Source organism: Gymnogyps californianus, chromosome 19 (assembly GCF_018139145.2).
Source record: "Gymnogyps californianus isolate 813 chromosome 19, ASM1813914v2, whole genome shotgun sequence".
Lineage (NCBI taxonomy): Eukaryota > Metazoa > Chordata > Aves > Accipitriformes > Cathartidae > Gymnogyps > Gymnogyps californianus.
The window spans coordinates 12,157,550-12,182,295 of record NC_059489.1 but is presented as its reverse complement, the minus strand read 5'-3'; the positions used below and the strand labels follow the sequence as shown (position 1 = coordinate 12,182,295).

At 46.8% G+C, this 24,746-nt stretch overlaps 2 protein-coding genes across 4 annotated transcripts in view; one reads left to right on the top strand and one right to left on the bottom strand.

Moving 5' to 3' along the window:
• NDEL1 (nudE neurodevelopment protein 1 like 1) overlaps positions 1–5,117 on the top strand; it is a 29,071-nt gene extending 23,954 nt beyond the window's left edge. For 2 of the 3 annotated variants that reach the window (XM_050908382.1, XM_050908381.1), the window contains exon 9: positions 4,313–5,117. In XM_050908382.1, coding sequence (XP_050764339.1) covers positions 4,313–4,400 — 88 coding nt within the window. In that variant the 3' untranslated portion in view covers positions 4,401–5,117. The remainder of the gene's footprint in view (positions 1–4,312) is intronic. The other variant, XM_050908383.1, reaches the window with a different exon arrangement.
• Positions 5,118–7,814: 2,697 nt separating this feature from the next.
• Positions 7,815–24,746, bottom strand: part of MYH10 (myosin heavy chain 10) — a 105,206-nt gene continuing 88,274 nt past the window's right edge. Inside the window, 17 exon segments of the mRNA XM_050908380.1 lie at positions 7,815–9,574; positions 10,483–10,655; positions 11,037–11,145; positions 12,028–12,236; positions 12,338–12,461; positions 12,711–12,799; positions 14,026–14,154; positions 15,579–15,740; positions 17,054–17,266; positions 17,768–17,980; positions 18,555–18,803; positions 19,145–19,297; positions 20,393–20,497; positions 21,582–21,788; positions 23,220–23,364; positions 23,465–23,677; positions 24,423–24,594. Coding sequence (XP_050764337.1) covers positions 9,430–9,574; positions 10,483–10,655; positions 11,037–11,145; positions 12,028–12,236; positions 12,338–12,461; positions 12,711–12,799; positions 14,026–14,154; positions 15,579–15,740; positions 17,054–17,266; positions 17,768–17,980; positions 18,555–18,803; positions 19,145–19,297; positions 20,393–20,497; positions 21,582–21,788; positions 23,220–23,364; positions 23,465–23,677; positions 24,423–24,594 — 2,810 coding nt within the window. The 3' untranslated portion in view covers positions 7,815–9,429.

The window sequence follows — 24,746 nt, the reverse complement described above, 5'->3', positions numbered from 1 at the left end:
TATGCTTTGACCACATCCATTTATTCCTCAGGCTGGGTATTCAGCTACAGGAGAATCTTCTGCTGAGGTTTTGTTGGATACATAATGTTGAGGGAGTCTTGGAGATAAGGTGCTAAGTACAAACTACAGCTTGAAATACAGTTTAATGAGTAAAAAAAATCTATCTTCAGCAATCAGGGCAGAGAGAGTGGTTGGAAATGGGCACAAAGTCCACACCACTGTAGGGACAGGCAGTCAGAAACATCCATCAGAAACCACTGCAGGGGACGTTTCCAGCAGGGACTGGTGCTTTTGGCTCCTTTTGAAGCACTGGAGCCTGGTTTCTCAGGAAGCCCAGAGCAAGGGCACAGCACAGGCCTCAGAGCGCGTGTTGGGTCAGGTCTGAGGGATAGGGAAACAAGGCAGAAGCAGGAGGCAAGTGATCTGGCTGGGATTAATCACTGCGGGCAGGTCTCCAGGCCGTCGGGCAGGGTCAGCTCCATGCAGCAGCCCCGCACGTGTGCCAGGCCTGGGCAGAGCGGCCGAAGGCTGGAGCGATGCGTGTGCTCCTCCTGGCACTGTCTGAGACCTTGGAGACCAAGCACAAGGACTTCTCTTCCCAGCTCACTTCTGGGAGGTTAGGCAGGAGTCATCCAGCACTTTTTGTTATTTTTTACAGTTGCTCTGTTTCATGTATTTTATTTTCCTTTAACTCTGTTTCTAACTGCAGTAATGCTGATTTCTTTCCCTCTTTTTGTGCATTTTCATGTTACCAACAGAAATCCATGGCTGGGTAAGCTCAGCCATAATGCCAGCTTTCAGTATCCCCCCAATTGCTGCTACTATTTGAAGCCTTTTCCTGTGCCCCACTTACTGAACTGGCTCTCAGCAAATCGAAGCTGCTGCTTTATCTTTATTTCTGCACCGAGGGCAAGTTTGGGCCGGCAGGATGCAATGAACAATGCAGGTAACTGACTCCAGGAGCTGATCCTGGGAGAAGCTGCCACAAAGAAGCACTCTGCACTGCCTCCCTGCTTTATTTTTTTAACTAGCAAACAATGGGGAAACCTCAAAAGGCTTCTAAATGGGGTTTCCATCTTTTTCATGTTCAGCAGAAAGCCTTCTCATGTCTCCCTTGTGCATCGTAGTGCTGTGAGCACTCCACATCTTGTGCTGGTTAACACTTGTAACAATGCTTATAGCACTCATCCTCTTACTGCCCGGGCTCTGCAATGGGGCTTGGTCTCCCGTCTTGTTTTGGGCATCACTGGATTATTTGTGACACACGTGATTTAGGCAGAGTCCTGTCACGTCCACGTGGCATCCGTGCTGAGCATTTGATGGCTTCATGGCTTCTCGCCTTGTTAGTGTACCTCTGGGAGATGGAAGAGGGCACCCAAGCTGCTAAACGTGCCTCTGAGCAGGAGCTGAGGAGGGTTAGAGGTGTGTCGCTTCATTTAAAAGGAGAAGCTGCCTGCAGAGGCAGGTCTGTCGGATGGTGACAGCTGCAGGGAGGCGTTCTCGCCACAGGCAGAGCTTGGGTGCTGGAAACCCAGTTTGGGAGCAGTTGGTGCCCCAGAAACAGCAATATTTGAGAAGCTTGTAATGCTTGATTTGCCCCGTCCCTGGTGTAAAAGCCATGTGCTAACGCCACACGTTGGGTTTTGATTCAAAGACGTCATGTCCGGGAGGCAGATAGGCGGTGGCATGGAGATGCCTGGTGGTGGCGAAGGCAGCTGGCTTGGTGCAGAGGGGAATAATGTGCCAAGGTTTGAGCACTGCGGGGACGTGGCCCCTTCTGCCTGGCCTCGTGCAGTGCTGTGAAGGATCGCTGGGTTGCAAGGACAGGCTGCTTGGGGAGCGATGGCACGTGCTATGGGCTTGAAAGGGATCAGTTGTCCCCCCCAGCCTGCCTGTCTCACCATGCTGTGCTGGAGGCAGCATAGCTGGGACGTCCCGGTGGAGACGGGTGCTCGTTCAGCCGAGCTGCAGACCCGGCCGGCCTGCCCATCGCGCTGACGTTGGCTGGGCCACGTCCTGCATGCAGCAGGGGCTGGGCGCCATCCCACGGTGTCTCAGTTGCAAAGAGCGGCTCTGAATTTAGTGCAGGAAACGTGACAAATCCATAGAGCTTGGCTTTAATGTGACTCATCAAACACAAGCACTTCCAGGCTGCTGATGTTGAACGTCACTTTTCTCTAACCCTTGCAAAAGGGAGCAAACTACCGCATTTTAATCCTGGTTGGTGTTGGGTTTTGGTTTGTTCCCCCCCCTCCCTGTCCTACTTGGCAGAGGTGCTTTCTAGCTGATAACTAATTTGCAGAGTCAGGTTGGCTTCATGCCCCTTCATCCAAATGTGAATAGCAAAATACATCTGCCCCTAAGCCTCTTCCAGCAGCTTTTTATTGCGTGCAGCCAGGGAGGTACTTGCCTTTTGAAACATATTAAAGCAACACTCAAATGGGAGTTGAAGTTTCCAGCTTAATGGGGAAGAGGTGGGAAAGGTGGTTTCTCCCTGCTCTGACCCTGGTGCTGGGATGTGCTTCAGGCTGTGCTAGTGTGCACGTTCAACAGCAAGAGAGGGCAAGGAAACAGCCTGGCTCTGTATGGCGGTGAGCCGTGTTACCATGGGAATCTCTCCTTGCTAGCAAGTGTTGAGATTTTTAGCTCTTCATCTGCTCTTCTGGAAGGATTTTGTAACTAACTGCCCAGTGCAACGGCAGCAGCCTCCTGGGTTTGCTGGCAGGGTTTTTGCATCCCTGATCCAGGAGGTACGAGGTCACCAGTGAATGTAAGCCGCACAGGAGCGGAGTGCCATGTGAAAGGGAGTGTGGAAACAGCACTGCTCTGTCCTGAGGACGCTGTCATGAGCCACCCACGCGTGAGCTGCTGGCACATTGGCCCCTTAGGCAGTGATGGCAGTGAGCGGGACGTGCTCCTCTGAGTGCTTGCACCGGGTACAGCTTGGGACCCCAGAGCCACCAGCTCCCGGGTTGGCTTTTTCCTCATCAGTAGAGCCCTCACACTTCTTTTTCTTCTTGCTGTCACTCACTGCAGCTCGCTGATCGAAGCAGCAAAGGCTGTCTCCTCCAGTGTCCCTTCTCACAAACATAGCTCTGCCAGGAGAGATCCAAATGGCATCTTCTGGGGTGCCGGTGGTTCAGGCAGAGCTGGTGAAGTGCCGCAGAGGCCCTTCTTGGGAGCAGGCAGACATCGAGGCAGGGACCTGTCTGCCTTGCAGGGGTGTGGGCGTTCTCCCCCCACCTTCAGTATTACAAACCCGACCATGAGGGCAGGGTGCTGGTTCTGGGACACCAGTGGGGGTGGACATGCTGTCCTGATACAGGGACGTAATAGCTTCTGGTTGTCAAGGCTGTGGTGGTGGTGATCAGCAGATGGTGAGCCTGGGCAGACGCTGTGTGTTGAGCCTAATTACAGAAGATCTGTCAAAGCTATAACAGAGTAGAGATGGAAAAGCTGTCAGAGCCACGTGCTCCTCTCCCAACCCACCAGGAAGCCGGGTTCTCCATGCCTTCACCTCTCCCAACAGCCTGGGCAAGGGGGGAACCCATGGATCCTGGGAGCGTGGAGGCACCCGGAGCCCCCGCTGCACCCCAGCTGGGAGTAGCGTAGCGTAGAGGCAACTCTGCTGTGCTTTAACATGTGCCTGCCTGCTCTTGCAGAGCCATTGCCATGTGTGTGTGCGTGTGTGTGTCCATCCCCATTACTGGGTGGAGCTTGTGTAGCCACCCGTGAAGGACGTGGGGACACGGGTGGAGTCGGCCCCAGCCCTGCTGCACACCCCTGTGTGACGGGGCCGCAGCGCAGCGCTGCCTGCACAGCCCTGGGGGCCGCGTGGTGCTCACAGGCGTCTGCACCGCTCCCGGGCAAACAGGCAGCGATTACGAGGGAAGGGGAGCTGATTGTAGGGACCAGGCCCGCGGCGCTGCTGTGCCTGGTGCCTTCAGCCGCACAGACCCGACTGTGTAGCCCCAGCGGGCTCAGGGTCTGCGCAGGAGCCACTTGTGCTCCCGGGCTGGTCACCTTGGCCAGCATGTGGCTGCTCTGAGCAATGGGTTGAGCACCCACCTGCGTGTGTCCCTGGCTGTGGGTGAGCACCGGTCCTCGCAGCTGGAGGTGGGAGCCTTGTTGTGGTCATATGTTGGCCCCGCTCCCACACCCACCAAGCAGCCACTGTACAGTCAGGGTGATGGATGCAGTGAGGAGGGAGGAGAGGGGTCTATCTTCCAGCTGCTGGTGATGGGGAGAGGTGAGCGGTGCCGTCTCCTGGGGCTGTTTGTCACTTAACGGCCTGTCTCTTGTTGCTTCTCAGGGCAGTAAACGGCTTTGATCAAGGTCCCCCTGGACTGGGAGCCTCTCGACCATCCTCAGCGCCTGGCATGCTCCCCCTGAGCGTATGAGCCCGCGGGAGGTCGTGTTCGGACTTGCGGATGCTTTTCTCAGCCCGTCGAGAGAAGAACTGCTCCCGATTCCTCCCCATTCCCGCCTCGCTGGAACACGACCCATACCGTGCTGCCAGAGGAGACCCTGTGCTCACGGCCCTTCATGTCATGTTAATAGAGTTTATTTTCTCCTGTTGCTGTAGCAGACGTTCTCTGACTTGGCCCCACGCCCTGTGCCACACAAGCTGAGACACGCAGTGCTCTGTTTCAGGGGATGCAGGAGTCTTACTCGCCAAACCTCGGCCAGGCAGTCCTCGGCCCCTCGCTTTATCTCTTCTCTAACTTAGGTTTGGCATGACACACGCATTGGCCGCTCCTCTTAAAGGCTCCCCTTCTCCCTGCCTGCCTGCTCCGGCATCCTGCTGCTTAGGATGCACAGCTGCTGCCCTCCCAGTAAGGCTCTGACCTCTTGAAAGAGGCCCTGGGCGAGGCTGTGCGATGGCACTTTGGACGTTTGCGCCTGGGAATCAGGTCCAGGTACGTGACTCGGTTACTGCAGCTTAATAAATCACTGCGGGGCGGGCGCGCGGCTGTCACTGCTGGTGCGTGTCCGCCTCCCGCCTTGCGTTGGAGCGGGCAGGGGAGGACGAGCGTAGCCGGCAGTCCTGCCTGTACGGCCCCGTCTCCAGCGGGCAGAGGCGGCCGTGCATGTCAGCGCCGGGCTCCTCTGGGGACAGGGCGGGAGGGGCAGAGGTGCTGGGTGGCAGCACACGGGGGGGTGACCGTCACAGGCTCAGCACATGTCCGTCGCAACATCAAATGCCTTAGCGTGAGCCGGCAGGGCTGAGCGTTGCCGAAGCGTTCTCCCTCGGCACTGCTGCACGTGCACAGCTGTTGGGCAGTAACCTCCTCAGCCGCTGTAGTGTGCTCACGGTGCCCGTGTGCCTGTAGCACAGCTTCCCGGCCCCCCTGCACCCTGCCTTCATCGGTCAGACTTCCACGCACCTCCACAACAGGGACTCGGCAAGAGCGTTAGGAAGCCACTAGTCCAACTGGCCGCGATGCCCATGAAACCCCCTTCCCAGGACCCTGTAACCATCACAACCATGTTCCGATCTGTGTAATATATGACTGGATTTTACAGCGTCACCTACGGGCGTCTGTGACAGTTTTGGGCAACTGTGTACCTTGTGGGTCTTTCAAGCAACGTATTTGTGCGATTTCTCTGTCTATGTGCCTCAGAGTCAGTGGATTTTTAAAATGAACCAGCAACCCCAGCCAGGGTTTGATCTGTGGGTTTAGAAATCGTCGTTCCCAGTCTGGTCCATCACATTCAGTTGGCTCTGCAGCTCCAAGTTGGTTTATTTACAAGCGCTGAGAAAAACCATCGGCCCCAGCAGAAGGGAGGTGGGATGGCCCCCCTTTCCGTTAGGGTTTGTATGGTCCTCCTTTCCTGTGCATCCTCTGCTGCATTTGACTGTTTACATTTGTTTTATTGTACATAGGTTTGTAAACATAATATCTTTGCCTAAGCTCTTTGTACATAACTTGGGCTTTGTAGCTTTATTTATTCAAAATCTATATGGCATGTTTCAATAGGACAGTGTACCATACCACCGTGGTGACACAGATCATGATGTGGTTTAAAAAAAACCAAAACCAAATGAGAGTAATCTTCCAAAAATAAAGTTCTTTTAATGTGGAATCAGTGGATTTTGCAGAAACAGTGGCAGTGGCTGTATTTTGTCATGTAGTGCTTTCTGCCAAGTCCCAGCAACGGGTTGGCGCTGCTGCTCTGCGCTGCCATGCAGCTCCTGCTCCCCTTTCAGTTGAGTTTGTGCACAGAGCAAACACCGCTCCTCAGCTGTAGCCTCTGCTCCTGGCACTGAACGTCCTGGTGGCTCGGCTGAGTCCTGGGTTTCGAGAGTTGATTTGGGGAAGAGCCTGGGGAAGTGCTGGAGGCCTCCAGCTGCAGCCCCGTGGATTTTTGCCTCCTTGGAGTAGCTGACAGGCGTTTCCTCTGCAGAACAGCGGGGCTGGGGCCCTTCCCCAGGGCGCCCCTTCCCTTCCCCTGTGCCCAGTGGGCTGACAGGGCTGTGGTGGCCCCAGGGGCCCTCACCAGCTCTGCTGCCTGCAGCACCCTCGGCTTTGCCAGCGCTTTGCCCCACACAGAGGTGGGTGCTGCCGCTCACAGGCTGCTGGGCTCAGCTCCAGCCTGGATGCTCCTGAGACACCGCACTGGAGACCCGACCCTGGGGCAGCTGTTCCAGCACCCGCTGCCCACTCACAGCCAGCAGCCAGGGCTGTGGTGTCGGTGCTGCAGGTTCCCCTCCTCCTCCTCCTCCTGCTGCTGACCAGGCTGGCCCTGCCCCATCCATGGGGACAGCTGGCAGCACACCCGGTCCCCCACTCGCTCCCAGCACCCTGTGCAGGGGGAGACCATGCACCGTGCCTGCGACCAGCTCCCTCATGGGGGTGCAGTACCTTGGGGGGAGTAGGGCCACCCTCCTCCCCGCCTTAAAAAGCCCCAGGTAAGAGTAAGCTGTTCCTGCACAGAGCCTGGGCCTTCTGCAGGTTGCAGGGACAGGGCCTGCCCTGAGGTGTGTAAGCCATGCTGGAGATAGGGAAAAGCCCGCCCTCGGCCCCTGCACGCTTCCCAGCATGAGGAGCAGCAGCAGCAGGCACAGCGTTGAAGGTGCTCAGGACTGAACAGGGTACAGGAGCTGGTGCCCGGGACCAGTCGGGGTCCCCAGCAGCCCCTCGGTGCTGGGAGGCTTCCAGAGCCCAGGGCAGGCAGCTGCAACCACAGGCACCACTGTAAGTGTCCGAGCAGCTCCCACCAAGCCACTTCCAGCTGCCCTGTACAGCAGAGCCCAGGCAAGGGCTTCCAGCTGCCCCACCACTGCGGGCTGCATGCCCTCTTTCCCCTCCTCACATTTTTAACCCACTCATCTTCCTCACTCCCATCACCTCCCCTCCCAGGGCGGGTGCAGGTCAACCCTGGTGCCATTTTCTGTGCAGACACGGCAAAGTGCCTTCACCCAGCAGTGGAGCCGAGCAGGGATCAGCCCCAGGGCACCGGTGCCTGCAGCTTTCCACTAGCCTCAGCCTTACCTGACACTCGCTCTGCTCTGAGACTGTGATACCACACCCCAGGACACCCAAAACAGGAAATTTAACTGCTCAGAAGAAAGACCAGACCCTGCTCAAGGCAGACATGGGGGCTGTGCCTATGCCATGGTACTGAAGGTCAGCAGGAGGTTTCAGAGCTCCCCTTGTGCTCCAGCAATGCACTGCCATTAGAGTTCAAAGGCAAAGAGATTTCAAAGGCCCTGACCAGGCCATTTATGCTGTATTTAGGTCAGAATAAAAGGAAAAAAAAAAAAAAAAAAACCAACAAGAAAAGAAAACAGGAAGAAGGGAAAAGGCAGCTTCCAGTCATATTCTCGTTTATTAAGGTCTATGCCAGCCTCAGGAGATAGCTCTTCCGGTAAGTAAACAGAGCAGGCGGCCGCATCTATAATGAATAAATTTATTGTCTTACAAAAATCATTGTCTAGAAATATGGGTATACAAGAAAACAAGATATTTGCAGTCAGATGCCTGGTGGTCAACAGCCAGTTTGATTAAAAATATCCACACACACACAACGAAACCTTTGCGACAGATGTTAAAGCTTTTAACCAAAAAAGGAAATCCATGTTTTTTGAGCATGTGGCAGAGGAAGTTTCCTAGTTAACACTGATTCATTGTCACTAATATCAATAATACCACTTGGACTAGAGAGGTACATGATATGAAGCACAGTCAAAATTAATACATTAAATCATTGTTATATAGGCAAATTATATATGTAACATTGTCTTAGTACTGTAGTGTCTAAGGCACTTTCTGTAATGTCAGTTTTTCAGCTATTTAAACAAAAAGAACACTAACTACTCACTGTAATACTGTTCAAAATAAAAAAACAAAACAAAAAAAAGGATTCACATCCACTGGCATGTTAACTCGTAGGCAGGCAACATCCATCGCTGAACCCCTGTAACCACCGGCTCCACACGAGCCCCACGCTGCACAGTACAGGCGGCCCTGCTGCTCTCGGCCCGGGGACCAGGTCCCTCAGGAACACCAGGCTGGCTGCTCAGGTATCACGTAAGCCTCGTCTCACGGTGCAGCCGCTCGGCCCCATGTCCTGAAGACTAACTCGGCCATAAATTAATAAATTAATTTTGCCTGTGTTGTATGTTTATTTTCCACTGGTGTTCACATTATACTAGCCTTAATATATATACAGATCTGTTGGGCATGGTAATAGCAGGTCTCTACAAACGCAGAAGTACTGTACAGATGAGGAACGGTGATGCTATTTCGGTTTGCCTGTACTGCATGAACACTAACTGATGAAGCGGGTGCTGAGAACACTTCAAAATGATATTGCGGGTTAAAAATGGACACTACTCGTTCATCCCTACATTTCCCCCTAACACTTCCCAAGGCCTTTTCACAGTTCACTCGCTGATTGTGTGCTGATCACAACAATTAGGAGAAAAGAAAGATACAGGTGTAGTTTGGTCTTCAATGATCCAACAGACTCAATACAGCCAAGGGCCGTCTGAGCACAGAAGAAATGGAAGGATGTTGTCTGTACAACAAAGCATGCATAGTCATGACAATGGGTCTGTCCCAACCACCTACCCTCTGGGAATGAAGTTTCTGTATTGATAAAAAAAGTTTCATCCTTCACATGATGCTTTATAAAATGGCTTTACAATGAGTATCTGGAAAATAGGTGCACTGAACAGAGACGATCCCATTTTGTTTACTATATATAAAAAAAGCAGTTGTACCTATATCTGAAGCAGGGTACAGTATGGTAAGGCTGGAGAGCCTTAAGACATAGTTGACCTATGATAAGTAACCTTGTAGCATGCCGACGTTTCGTAAGGCAGATTTACGGCCACAAGGCAGTTCGGTGGTCGGGAAAGTCCTCCTCCTTCTGCCGACTGTTGTGTAAAAGGTCTCTGCATGCAAACGGTGCGGCGGGGCTCTACTCGGCAGGGGCCGGCTGCGCTTCATTCACATCGCTGCCTTTGCTCTCCGCGTCGTCGTCCGAGAGCTCCAGAGAGGCCCCTTCGATGTGCAGCTGGCGTCTCCCGGATCGACTCGAGGAGAAGGTGATGGGCCCCCCTCTCCTGCGAGCGAGAAGCAGACAGCGATTGCTGATGGGTCACGCCTCGCCCACAGCCCCAGGCCCGGTGCTGGGGGCTGCCCCTGAAAGGCCTCCCTGCTGAACCGCAGGGGGACGTGGCAGCTCGGCTCCAGGCCGCCCACGGGGCAAATTTCACAGACGGTGTCTGGAACCCCCCTCTCTCTGACCAGGGGGTCAACACGCTGTGCTCAAACACATTCTGGTACTCTGGTATTCCTGCTTAGTTTATACCATCACCTTAATTTCACAAGTCCCCAGTAACTTAAAATATTGTCTCTCTAGGAGCACCAAGCACAGATCAAGTACTAAACAGGGCGGGTTCTCTAAAAAAATACCGACTGCTCGTTTGTGAAGCACCGCACCCCTCCTGCCGTTCCTACAAGGCAACCAGCTCAGCCACTCTCTACCTCTTGCGATGGCTTTTGTTCTGCAGCAGCCTCACCGCTGCTGACTCCCGTCTGCACTTGATACAGACCTTGAGCTCAAAGACCCGCTCTCAAGGAAAGTGCTGAAGCACTCCCACCAGGGTGGGTCAGGAAAAAAGGGATCAGCACCAGCCATGGAAAAGCACGACTGAGCTGTCTCCTCTGTCACGTTTACCTATGGCTGGACTGAACTGGCAACCCCAGGGAACCTGCCAGTGTAAGCTCCGAAGAGTTCAGGCTCACGGGTTGTCAGGAATATCTCCGCGGTCTGACAGGTTCCTTGTTACCATCATCAGGCTCAGTCAGCAGTTCCCAGCAGGTTCCAGTTTGACCCATTCCCTAACATTAGCAGCTCTGCCTCTGCAGTTCCACAGCTGGATGCTCCCCAAGGATGCATTATGGAGAGAGCCTGTGGGCACGCAAGGGCTTAGATAAACCCCTGCCCACCGCTACTGGTGCCACTTACCTTAGCCTGTTTTTCAGGGTGCTGACCTCCCGGCTCAGGCCCTCGTTAGCCTCGGTGGCATCGTCCAGCTCCCGCTGAAGTTTACGTCGGGAAGCATTTGCACGTGTGGCTTCCTCTTCAGCCTCCTCCAGCTGGCGTTTGAGCTGCTTCATTCTGGCATTTGCCTTTTCCATCTAAAATACAAAACCAGGTACTCAGGATCAAACTGGACAGCTGCAACCCCATGACTGGGGGTTTCTGCTAACACCCTGTCCTCCCCGACCAGCCCGGCTGGAGACGAACCATCAGCCTCACTGCAGACTGCAGCCCGGACTCCTGGAAACACTGCAGAGCTCCTTGGTCTGGGAGACCAGGATGCATAACAGACCACACCAGAGCTAACTAACACGGGCAGGTTTTGACTGCTGGGAACTACTCTAGAGGTTTAGTCATCAAGATAGATTCCCTTAGATCTTTTGATTAAAACGCTTCTTAGCAAGCCCCTTCTACTCAAAGTATGGGTTTATTTGCCTTTTCTGAGAAACAGGCCTGAAAAGCTAAGCTCTTCCACCTACCTGCTCCTTGTACTGGTCTGCGTGTCGACGCTCATCCTCCACCTGCATGAAGACTTCTTTCAATTTCTTCTCTGTACGACGGACCAATTTGTTAGCAGCTGCTCTTTCCCTAGAATAATCAAAAGCCATAATTTGTCCCAGTACTCGAAGGCTGGGAACACAAGGTCTGTCCTTTCTGAAAGGCTCTCGCCTCGCTGTGTAACTGATACTTCAGTCCTCTTAACATGCCTGCCACTGTCAACAGAACCGACTTAGTTGTAGTGTGCCTGCTGGTGGCTGGCTGGGATGCAGCTTTGAAAGCGTGAAGTCTTAGCACTGGAGCAATATGAGTATGGTATGCAGGCCGAAAAGAGGGATAAGAAGGTGCTTCTTCACGATGAGACTGAACAGAGCAGCTTTAAAGTTATTGCTAACCAGTAACACGGTCCTCCCACAGAGACAAAAGCACAAAAAGAACGGAGATGGTGATAAGACAGTCCACCTTCAGATTCTGAGGAACTAGCTAAAAAAAAAATAAATATTTGGAGGACCAAGATGGCAGGGACAGACAGGAAGAGCTCACTGCAGAAAGACTTCTGCAGAGCACAGGATTCATCTCAACTAACTTAAGCCATCACACCTCAGCTGTTCAACTTGCTTCCTCTAACCAAAGAGACTAGGTGTCTCAAGAGGATGTTTCACCTTGTCTCAAGAAACTTCTGCAGCACCTTGCGGATCCTGGGACTACCAGTCAACATATTCGCCAGCTTAACTTCAAGAGTTAATTCAGCAGTTTCAGTTACGGAGCAAATAGATTCTGAAACTTTCAACCCCAGTTACTTTACTCCTGTCTTGTTAAAGTGTGTCCCCTGAACAGTAGGTTTCCAGATAATAAACCCTAATGCCTGTGCTGCAAGCTCACATCTCAGCCCTACAAAAATTTAAGGCATGGAGGTTTCAGACATTCGACTGACAGAGCAAAACACAGGCAAACAGATTTTTTTTTCCTTACTTGGCTTCCTGCTCAAGCTGTTCTTCTAGCTGCACAATCTTGGCTTCTAGAGTAGAAATTGTGGCCTTGAACTTAGACTTCACAGATCCCTCCAGTTCCTGCAGCTTGGCTTTCAGCTCTTTATTCTGCCTTTCCAGCTGCTGCCGTGCATTTTCACTCTTCTGGGCAGCACTCCGCTCCCCAGCTAGCTCAGAATTAAGCGTGTCAACCTTTCAGAGGAGAAGAATAGAAGATCATTTGGTGCTATTCAGAGCCTCCACTTCCCTGCACACTGAAATTGCCCCTACAGCATTGCCGACAACGGATTCACCTGCAGCGTGGTCTTTCGGAACCGCTCATTGAGAAGCTCCATGTTGCTCTGCTCTTCCTCGAGCTCTTCCTCCAACTGTGCAATACGAGCTTCCAGCCGGCGCTTCTCATCCAGCAGCGCTGACCTAGAAAGGAAGTATTTGGGTCAAGACATGTTCAGATCTGATACAAAGCTACCGGCTAGTTTGCTTCTGATACTTTAGGCATTGCAAATTGTCATGAGAAGCTACTGTGCCTTCACTTCTCTTCATAACAACAAGGAATTTTTATCACAAAGACAGGTCAATACAGAATTTGCAAGCAGACTACCGAGAACTACAGCTGCTGGTGCCTGAAGTTCTTCAGATGCACAATTAATACATTTGATGACTCACTTTCCTGAAGCACTGTTTGCAATCTCATCAGCCAACTCATCCCTTTCTTGCTCAGCATGACGACGAGCTCTTTCAGATGCAGCAAACTCCTATGAAGGTTTAGGAAAAGATTCATTACAGCATTAAGAATCTCAAAACTTCTGCAAACAATTTAGCCTTCTAATAACTTCTGGGAGATGGCTGTGAAGTGTGATATCCCTGAGGTCTTTTAATGGATAAGCAGAAGCAACAGCTGTAGAAGCTAGCAGGACACATCATCTTGATATTTCCCCCCCTTAACTGCCATATGACTACAATGGATTTACTTCTCCCTGTGCCTGAAGTGTTCCTTGCACAAAGTTAAGGAACAAATCTATGAAGATCAGTTACATTCAAGCCCTAAACAGCAGGAGAAAACCATTCTGTCACATACTCTAATAAACATATTCAATGTAAAATGGGCACTAAATTAAGCAAATTTTTTAGGTTGTTACAGAGTACATAGCATGAATGCAAGCAATGTATAGAAAAAAAAAGCTTTAGCACAATAGTGAATGTCATATTATAAAACCATATTAAGTGGCAGAAACACCCAAGCATTTGCTAAGAAGGACAATTAAATGCACTGCAAGTGCAAGACTGACAAGTTTGAAGTCCACAAAAGAATGACATGGAGAAGCTCTAGTAAGTCGTAGGTTATCTGTAAAGGCTCGAACAGTAAGTACAGTGAAATCTGAGTGATTTTTGAAACTTTGGTCTGCAGCTAATACAGGACAAAAAAGAAGCAGTCTCTCACACAAGGCAATTCTGCTGATGTTTGACCTTGTGGCAGACCAAGGAGATAATGGGAGATAAGCGATACGTAGCAAGACTTAGAGTTCTTACTGTAAATTGCCAACAAAGAGGGAACACATGCCCGTAAGAGAAAGGGATGATAACCTAAGAGGGCAGTGTTAAACCCCCACAGACTTCAATGGTCCACTGAGGTCCTGGAGAGATTGTTAGGTTTTTATATATTTCCAGTAATCAATTTTAGTACTGACACTGTGCACTGCACCCTTCAGAGACTCATCTTGCAGATTTTAGTCAGGCCTCAAATCTGTTTAAGCAATAGTAAAGCTTTCCTGCTACCCAGGCAGAGAAATGAAGTCCAGACTGCTAGAATGATTCCTACAAAGCTGTAAGAAGTTCACTGATGACCTGGGGCAGGGGGGAAGAGAAAGTTCTCCTGGCTCCCATTTCTCAGTTCAACTCATTAAATTGCTTTTTACTTTTTTCACTCTGATCTTCGCCTTACTCTAGCAACAAAAATAAGTTTCTTGGATTTCAATCTCACCTCTTGGAGCTGGAGTATTTCTGCTTCGAGACCTTTGAGCTTCTTTTCACTCTCTTTGGACTGCGCAAAGATCTCATCCCTGGATGCACGGGCTTCTTCCAGCTCCCGCTGGTAGTCTTTCATCTGAGCCTGCAGTTGGAAAGCAGGAGAAAGAAAAAGCCATGCTGCATTAGGACAGTCACAGGATTTATTAGTAGCTCTGAAGCATTTTGGCCCTTAAGAGGTAAGGCCTTCCTCCCAAAGTGGCTTCATTCCACTTAAATGGATTTTCAGTTCTTATTTTCATAGTAAAACTTCATTTTCTCATCTTTCCATCACTCAATTCCTTGTCAGAAATATCACATTATAAGTCTTCACCTCATTTATCTGGTATATTTCTTCTAGGAAAAAGCTCTAATAAAGAGCTGTTCAATTACATTTGTCATGAAGCTTATGGAGATATAAAGCTCTTGGAATGACTTGTAAAAAATTGACTTAAATTGACTAAAAAAACCACTGAACTTATTACAAGTATGGAAGGTAAGAAACTATTCTCAGTGCGGAAGTAACACAATGCACCATTTTGCACACCTAGAAGCACATACTTATGCTTCCCTTAAGAAACACTGTTAAATGCAGTTTCTCCAACTTTTTTAGCATCTCAGGTCAAACTTGTGCAGATTAAGGTCTTGGTCTGTGTTAAGTTGTACCTGCATCTTTAGAATACCACCAGTCACGAGACCACTTATTTCAGGTGCTTGCACGAAAGCCTACAGAGATCAGGTATGAACTCTCCAGCTGTCCTGTCCTCTTGGACTAGAGAAGCGGGGTACTGCTAGGTACCAGCATTTCTTGCTTTAACCTATGCTCCCTCTGCATCCAGGGCTCAGTTCCAGAATTGCCCTCATTCAGTTGAAGTAGGATTTGAAGGAGGATTGCCAAAGAATAAAGACATGGTCTTGCCATGGCCTCATACTCCTGCAGCTTTGGGCCATGGCACTGAAAATTTTTGGCAAAACTGAACTCTACCAAATGTTGAATATTTTTTCGGGAATGGGAAATAAATCCTTGACACAAGGACTGGTTTTTTCTTGCCAAACTAAAAAGAATGGGCATCTTGGAGCTTTTTAAAAGCAACTAAAATTTACTCCTCCTTTTTCTCTGGAGCGTTTTTGGCTGAAAACATCTTAAAAAGTTCAACAACTAGAGGAAGCAGCAGTCAGCAAGAGCTGAGCTCAAATCAGTAAATTCAAAGATACAAACAACCATCAATTTTAAAAACGCAGCCTAGAAAGCAATACTCAGTAAATCCTTACGCAAAGTGTTGAAATAAAGAAAAAGATGACTACTGAATAGAAGTACGTGGGGGACAATCTTAACTCCTTACCGACAAAAGGATGAGAGGAGCTTTGAGCAGGTGATAAGTTCAGGCCAGATACTCTATGACATATGTCAGCACAGTTGAGTCTGATACTCCTTTTGCCTTCAAGCTACAAATGTATTTAATGAAAAGCAACATCCTCGACAGACTGTCACCAGGAGAGAAAGCAGCTCAGTTGATTAGCTGTGCCTACCTGGAGCTTACGTAGCTGTTTGATTGCTTCATCTCGAGCCTTGTTTGCAGCTTCTATCTGACCTTCCAGGTCTTTCAGATCCATCTCCATTTTCTTCTTGGCTGCCACAGCCAGAGCCCTCTGTTTGCGCTCATCTTCCAGTTCTGCCTCCAGCTCTCGCACCTGTGAAATCAAGGCATTTAACAGGCTCAGTTCCGGGAACGGAGCAAACAAAATCCTAACAAAATGGTCGGTGACTCCGAAAGGCCTTTGCAGAGCAGAATTAACATTACTCAATTGGAAAAGACTACAGAATGCAAGCTACATGGGAAGACACTGCAGATGGCAAAAACAAATCCACAAATTGGAAGCAGAGATCTCTGAGCTGACAAAAAGGAAAACAAAGACAATAACTCAGCATCTGAAGCATTTCTATTTCATCTGTTCAGCTACTTAGTGATCAGCTTCTTGCCCAGCACATCTATCCACATTTAGGTATCACTCTAGGGCAGATGTCACTAATTCTGATTGAACCACTAAGAGGAAAATAAGAAGTAGAATCACCTCTTTTTCTCAAGAAAAAAAACGAAATCATTCCCTTTGAAACAGCTGTGCTACTAACATTTATACACCAACAACTTTTTTTTCAAAACAAAACAGAAAAGTATCTAAGCAGCAAGCCAACACGAACGAAGCCAAACTTATGCAAAAATAAAACTGAGCCAGAAATGCCACAGGTTACCAACATGAAAGAATAGAATTTGTTTTGAAGCAAGCTTCCCTCCTCATGCTAGGTCAAGAGCTCTTGTCCAGTACAAGATAATAGCAATTTTGCATTGCAGTGAACTTCAAAAGCCCTCCAGGTCATGTTTATTTCTAAGAGAGATCTCTATATTGGTGATTCTCTGTAATTGTACATTTTTGTTTTCTTGTGACAAATCTTGAAATATTGGGTGTTTTTTTCTGCAAAGCTTAATGTTCGTTTAGAACCATCTTCTCTTACAGGCATGAAATTTTAAAGGCATTTCTTGAGTCTCTTCTGATCTGCTTTGTGTTACTAGAATTCTCAAGTATGGCAAATCTGGAACCTTTGCCGTGATTTTCATTTAGGAAACTGTTCACTTAATTACAGTCTTTCAGTCTATCTCAGCATCCATGGATTTGTTCCTGTACATCAAATAGGACGGGCTTGAAAGTCCAAATAACATACCCCGTCCTTGAAATACACCCACGCAGCAATAGCCAAACCTCTGCTTGCGTGTTGAGTGTTTTTGGAGGACCATCAGTAGCAGACTAACACTAACAGTTGACAGTGGCCAGTCCTCAACAAGTCCTATTCTACTGTTTGTAAAGATCAGTGCTTGGGATTTCTATAGGATGGGATCTTTAAGCAAAGAGTTTTATTTTTCTGGTAGCAGGTTATCACCAAAGCCACAGAGCTTTAGCAAAAGATCCTTACAACCTTCTCACTATGAAGTACAGTAAAATAGACATACTTGTTTAACCAGCATCCTCTTTTTCTCTTCATTCTGTTCATCTCTGGCTTGCAGATCTCTCTCAAACTGGGCTTTCATAGCTTGCATGTTAACCTCCAAACGAAGCTTAGCATCTTCTGTGGCCTGCAGTTCATCTTCCAGTTCCTCAAGCTGAGTCCTCATCTCTTCAACCTGTTGCTCTAAAGTTCTCTTTGACTTCTCCAGTTCATGGACCTAAGCCACAAACATTAATCAGACCCTCTCCTTCAGGTATCTCAACATCAGCAGTTACTAACAGCAAATAAGACATTATATGAAGTCAGTACATTACATTTTATGATGCTCTGAATTGGACAATGGATCAGAACAGGCAGAGCAGCATCTCTAAGTCTGTATTAGAGAACCCAACAAACATCTATGCAGATGATGGGAGAGATGAGCTGTGCAACGTCACAGAGAAAAAGCAATAGCGAGACAAGCTCTTAAATCTAGCGCAGGTGCCATTAGTCATTTGGTCAGCAACTTCTGCTCTCCATGTCTTCACATCTTTTGAAGAGGCCTGATGTTAATAAAGACCACCCCCTTATTCTGAGCATTAATTCCTCCAGAATTTTGGGTTATAAATCAGCTTCAAAAAGTTCCTTTTTTTGCCAAATATACTTCTCCAGCCTGGGAGTTTTCCTGTGTTATTCCCTATGCAGTATATAACAAAATAAGGTGTGGAAATGTACTTACGTTTTTGCCCACATCATCTTTAGAGCTCATTAAGTCTTCCATATCTGCACGCAACTGTTTGTTCTGTCTTTCAAATTCTTCCTTAGCTTCCAGGGCTTCTTCCAAAGCCCGAGCCAGAGACAGTGCTTTGGTTTCCTTCTCCCTTGCTTCTGCTTCAGCACGATCTCTTTCCTCTGCATATCTGGCAGAAATGTTCTTTTCTTCTGCCAGCATCTGAACATAAGAAATAATTAATCCATTGCATAAGTTTTACAATCAGGTCCTTCCTGCCTCAGGTGTTTTAGTCAATGAAGTGGTTAATGCTCTAAGTTTAACTGGCCTTCAGCAGCTGTATAGTCTCTCAATCTTGATCAAAGCACTAGTAAGAAAACAGCTACAGCTACTCTGGGATGAGATGAGGAGAGCAAGCTACTAATCAAGATTAAATAAATTTTATATTATTTTCATCTTTCAGTCTTCACATCCTTTCTTATCTTGAGGGATTACAAATCTATCTTGAGGGATTACAGTAATACTCTTAAGTTTTTGTTCTAATATAATTTCCTTTTTGTATATAAAGAGCTTATTACTGGATCTATCAAGACTCAAAGCTGGCATTTAGCTCACTGAAATGATAAGTGACAAGTTACTCTTAACAAAGGCCAAGCTGCTCACAAAAGATTTGTCAATAACCACAGTGCTCTAGTCAGAGCCTTCTTTATACAAGGCTCATTTATGCAGTAACAATATAAACAAAATGCCATTTAAAAATCATAGAAAGCAGCAAGATGACAGGAAACTAGAGTACCTGATCAAACTTCTTCTGCTTTTTCTCCAAGTTAGAAACAATCTGCCGCTGATGATCTAGATCTACCATCAAGTCATCCAACTCTTGCTGCAGGCGATTCTTTGTCTTTTCCAGTTTGTCATAAGCCATTGCCTTCTCCTCTAGGCGTTGGCTTAAGGACTCCATGTCCTTCAATAATTTCTTCTTATTTTCCTCCAAGCCTTCAATGGTTCCCAAGTCATCATCTACCTTTTTCTTAGCATCAGCCAACTGAAATTTAAGAAAAGAAAATAATGTTCCTTAGTGCATCACGAGAAGGAAAGAAAGGCATCAAGTCCAAAATACTTTAGCTAGCAATAACATGTATTTCTGGTTTTGTAACACAAGAGTTGTGAGCTAGCAGGATACTAAGCAGGGGAAAGTCCTGCCCATTGCAGTTAGTTGTACTAGTCATTATTGCAATGGAGAAAGACCACAGGAAATTTTATTCCAAAATCTGGTCTAGCACACATGCAAATTACATGACATTTTTCTGAGAGGTTTGGGACACCAATTCATCTCACCTGGAACGCGCAGACTTTACAGAAGTCCTGCCATTTACAACAGCCTACCTGTGACTGCAAGGCGAGCATCTGTTTCTCCAAGTTCTTTCTGGCTTCCTCTTCCTCTTCCTGCTGCTCTTGCAGGTTGTTCTTCTCCTCTTCCAGCTGCCTAATCCTACTGCTCAGGTTGAGTTTCTGGCGAGTTTCTTCCTGAAGCAACTCCTGTTACACAAACAGACATATTCAAAGTTCAGTTTGGTTCATAGTGTGTTAACTGTGGCCTTGGGCTACCACCCGCCATTACTCTATATGGAGTTTCAGGTTTGATTATTTTTCTCACAGCATTTTTGTACAAGGACATGCTTATGAAAGCATCTGTAATTTGGGTTTTCAAAAAGGCACTGATCATTCATTTGGGGCACACTTAAGCCTTTATAAAGCATATTTCTGATCATGGAATCCATGCCACTGTCTGTTCGAGAAGTTAATGGATGATACTTTTCCATCTTTAAAGGGACGAGCACAGAAGTCACATTCAAAATTTATTTTTCTTCTTTCAGACAAGCATATAGAGTACCTATTTTAAACCACCTGGGAAGAATATATAGCAGCAAATCCTGCACTGGCAGCATGCTTCCAAGTTTTGCTGCATTGCTTAAATATAAAGGTCAGTTTAAAGATAGCTGTAATTTGGCAGTGGAAACTTCTGTCATAACGGAAACTAATGAAAGGTGTAACCACCATCCCCTCTGCCCCATCCTGTTCCTCACAGGCCTCTCCAATTGTAATTAACATTAATCAAGTAGTCACCATTAGCATTGTTATACAGGGAAAAAAAAAGAATATATTTAAGTGATGAATACATGCATAAAGCTGCATTATTTAACTCAAAAACAAACACTGGCAGTTTGAACTTAAGCTGTCAGTAAAAGACAGGGTATTGTCCCTTGTGCCCTTCATATACCCCAAGGATCTTATTTACATTAACGTTCTACTTGGAAAGGGGTTTTTTTTTTGTTGGTTTTTTTTTTTTTTTTTTTTTTTTTACACTTAATTCTTATCTCCCACAGAGACTAAAATATAAAAGAGAAACTGAAAGGCTACAGTCTGTCAAGGAGTGAATCTTAGATAAAAATTGCTCCACACGTAGCCAAGAAATCATTATACATCACATTTCGCTAGACTTCAATAGGAAATACAGCCTCTACCCAAGGGACTTTCCAAACCATGAATGAAAATGTATTTTCTGTTACGCAGTTAGCATTTCAATGAGGAACAACGCTCCAGTGCAAAGTTCAAGCTTCACTGCACACACACCTGTGTATCCTGAAGCTGAGATTCCAAACTAGCCGCATCCTTGGCAAACTTAATGCCTTTCTTCTCCGCTTCCTCCAGGAGACTTGAGACATTATCCAACTCATTCTGTAAAGCAAGCAGTCTAAAGGTAACAGCGTGCAGCTGACTCACAGCAAAGCCTACATCCCACTGGGAGCTGGAACTGCAGAACACAAAACCTCAACAATTCCAGGTATGGCAAGACAACAATACATCCCAACAGAGAGATGCAACAAGCTAAAAATATTGAACTTTGGCTAGAAACTTCAAGTTGGGTGTCAGTCTTGAACTTAAGTGATATAACATAACAAGAGTTAAGCATGCTATTTAGCAGAGCATGTCATTCCAATATCTGCATTCATACTTACATGCTATTTTTAATTATAGGACCATATATTTTATGGGACCATTAATTCAGGGATTATCAGGGTGGCAGCTGGGTTTAAAGCATCACTGCAAGAGAAAAGGTTACTGCCAGGTGCCAACTCTTGCTATTTTAGGCTATGCTACTTTTATAGACAGTGAGAGACTGCCCAAAAGCTTCCTCTGAAAAGAACTGGGCCATTCCCTTTTTGAATTACTTTAGATTGATTTACCTAAAGTACTCACTGCTGTGGCTTAAAAGTCAGCCCTGATTGCATTTTGCCTATTTTCTCCATTTCCCAGAAAAATGGGCCTTTACTCGCAATCCCTATCTGCCAAGCTCCCAACTTTGAAGCACAAAAGGAAACCTGTGGCCACCACCAATCAGCACATTTTTGCTCACACCTACGAATGAGCTCAGCCCAAGCTACTCAATTCCATATCCAAGCCAAAAACCCGTAGGCCAGCTGTCAGCAGTTTGACAGTGCAGAGCCTCCTACGGGATTTGGTCTCCAGGATGGGAAGCCACATACTCAAAAGCCACTATAATTCTCACATAACCCCAAAAGTTCAGGATTAATGTCATGGCTGTCCAGCTATCTCCACCTGAGGCACGTCACCGCTTTAAGGCCCCTCAAGTACACGAGAGTGCATGACTGAGGTCACCTCCCATGTCAACTACAGGCCCAGTTCCTGTAGACCTAGCTGCATCTTTGAAAGTCATTTCTCCTAGCCATTTCTGCATCTGGTTAAGACTTTTAGTTTCTTGCTTGTTTTTCAGCAGTTTAGGACTTCCATACAGCCTTACCTGCAGCTTGTTAGCTTTCTCCGCCAGCTCCACCCTCAGTCTTTCGCCTTCTGTGACCTTAGCAGTTAGCTCTTGTACCTGAGCATCAAGCTTCTTCCTCTTATGTTCAGACTCTGCCTTGACCTGCTGCAGTACCTTCACTTCACAGGCTAACTCCTTGTTGTCGGACTCTAGGCCTTGCTTGTTTTTTTCAAGATTTGCTTTGAACTAGGAAAGACAAAAAGGAAAGAAATTCAACACTTTGTTACATGAATAAAGTCTTCTGCTAAAAAATATTCAGTCCAGCAAATCAGGTTTTATCTTTGAACTTGTAAACAAGTGCTCAGCAAGTTGTAAGTAGGGAGTGTTTAAAATGCTGCCACGTAACATTCTGTGTATGTTAGCCAAAGACTAAGTTAACGCAAGTTATTCCACTCTCAGATATCACAGGTAACAGTGAGGACCAGAAGATACTTCTATGAATTCAACAAGATCTGGGATGTCAGTGCTGCAAAATGACTGTTTGAGTAGCGCTGTAAGTAGGAAGGAATGTGCCCATTAACAGATCAGCATGGCTCATCTCACAGAAATAAAAGGAAAGGTATCAACTAAAGCTGCCCTGATTTTAGTAGGCATAGCAGCCTGGAAGTGCACAACAAAGCACTTTTCACCACTGCACTGACACTTGTCAAAAACCTTTTTAAAAAAAATTAACAATTGGCATAAGGGATGTTTAAGTGCTATTCTTACTATATCATCAGAACTGACATCATCTTATCACAGGACCTTTGTTTAAGATTGCAGGGTATTATTCCATCTTTTCATGCTCTTATTGAGAATATTTAATGAATAAGGAGCAGAAGACATGCATAAGATCTTCAGGTGGATAAACTACGATTTCCACCAGCTTTAATATTATGCTTCTCAGTTTAAAAATACTAAGGAAGCTTGTCAAGCATTCCCTACATAAAAATATTACTACAGTATATGAACTGTCCCCACATACATTTGTGAATGACCAAAACTATAATTTCACGAACTAAAGATACTTTTTTTGGCAGTGTTGGAATAATCCTACTTTTGAACAAGACACTCAAGCTACATTAGTAGGAACCATGCTATCCAGACACAGCTCCTCCTGCCTGCTCTGATGGTGGTTACCAGAGAACACAATACAGCTGTGCAAACTGGCAAGATACTCCACACATCTCTAGCACTGGAGGTCACAGTACAAGCGTGAAGTTTAAGAGTAGCTGGAAGAACTTTTACACTACCTGCACTCACAGTTCATTATTTGTGAGTGCTGACATTACAATTGCCTTATTTGGAAGCATTCTGCAGTTCACTCATGCAGAGAACTGCTTTTCACCCAATAAGCACGTGGACTGCTGGAGAATTCCTACGGAAGTACTACATGATTTATCTCTAGGTGTGCCATTTCCAAGTCAAATGAACACTTTCCAGACAGATGCCAAGACTGTCTAATAATTGCAATATATTCAAACCAGCATGATATATTTGATTCAATTGCAATTGTTATGCATGTATAGAGGACAACTTAGCTCTGCAGATATCAGTGGAAGGGACCACACCACTTATGGTACTTATAAAAAGTCCTGAAGCAGAAAAGTGTATTTCTGTAGTTCATTTTCTTCTCACCCTTTTGGCCTGTTCAAGTTGTTCAGAGAGCTCTTCCAGGGCAGTAGCATGCCTCTGCCTGATTTCCTGGATCTGTGCTTCATGGTTTTTGGTTTCCTCTTCAATTGCTTTCTTCAGTTCAGCCACCTCCTGCTCACGCTTTGTCCTAGAGGAAGCATCAAGGGTTATCAAAATCAATATTTTAATCTTTTGTAAATTAAAGATGAATTTTAATGGTGCCTTCTTACACAGACATATGATCCTACCTCAGCTCTTGCTGTGCTGCAGTGGTATCCAAGGTATCTTCCAGTTCGGTTTTTAAAGCCTCCAACTCTTCACTTAAATCTCTTTTCTGCTTTTCTGCCTTGTTGCGTGATGCCTTCTCAGATTCGAGATCCTCCTGGAGTTCTGCAATTTGAGCCTGCAACTCTCTTATCACTTTCAGCGCATTGTTTTTCTGAACTGCTTCTTCATCACCTCTGTTAAACAGAGGCACAACAGTTAATGATATTTCATAGCTTCAGATCTATTCTCGTAACAGTCTAGCATTAAATTATGTACATAAATGATATCCTAACTTTTCCACTAGAATAAAATAGACCTTGTAAAACTTCATACATAGAAAACTACTACTGTTATTCTCAAGATCCTGACAAGCACAGTCCCCCAGGTACTACAGATGCACGACCAGAATGATCAAGCTTTTTCAAGTATTCCAATTTTGTAGATCTCACTGTCCCAAAAATGCACCATCTGTAGAATTCTCTCATCCTGCAAAATTACAGATCACTACTCAAAAAATACAAAAGGTGTTTAGCTTATAACATGTGACTGCAAGACTACCACACAAATCTTGATAACGTCTGTCCTACCCAGTCATTGAAAGTACTCTATTAAGAAGGCTCACCAAGAATTACGTGGTTTTTCCCTCCTGAGGCTGAACTCTGGGGGACTAAAAAAAGCTTCCAGAGCCCAAACACTATTATACCCTGGTGAAACTTTTTTCTGCAGCTTTGTAGAGCAAGGATGCTGATAAAACACTGAATTACTTTTTTTGCCATCTCTACGCACAGCACAGGTGTCTAGAGATGCTCTAGTACAAACGTGAACTGTCTTCTGCTTTAACATTCCCAGTTCTGATACATTTGCAGTCAACTGAAATTCTGCCTGGGAAAGCAGGTTTCTACCACACTTTTGTAGTCGTAAGCACCATTGTGCTCTGACCTGGCAAGAGCAGCCTGCAGTTCTTCCTCTTTCTTGGCCAGCTGGATCTTCAGTTCTTCAATCTGGGCTTGCAGCTCAGCTATTTGGTCCTGTAGGTCTGTTGTTTCACCATCAAGTTTTCTTTTAGCTTTTTCTAATTCTTGACGGGTCTTCTCCTCCTTTTTTAAGCGCTCTAAGGAAGCAAAGAATTATATTTATATGCATTTTTTTCTCTTGTCATCTTCAGAAGGTTCGGGGCAGGGCCATGGGGTGGCAGGAAGGGTGGGAAGTTTGATTTATACTGTGTCAATTCTTTCTCCAGTCTGCAGCTGGAAGGCTGACTGG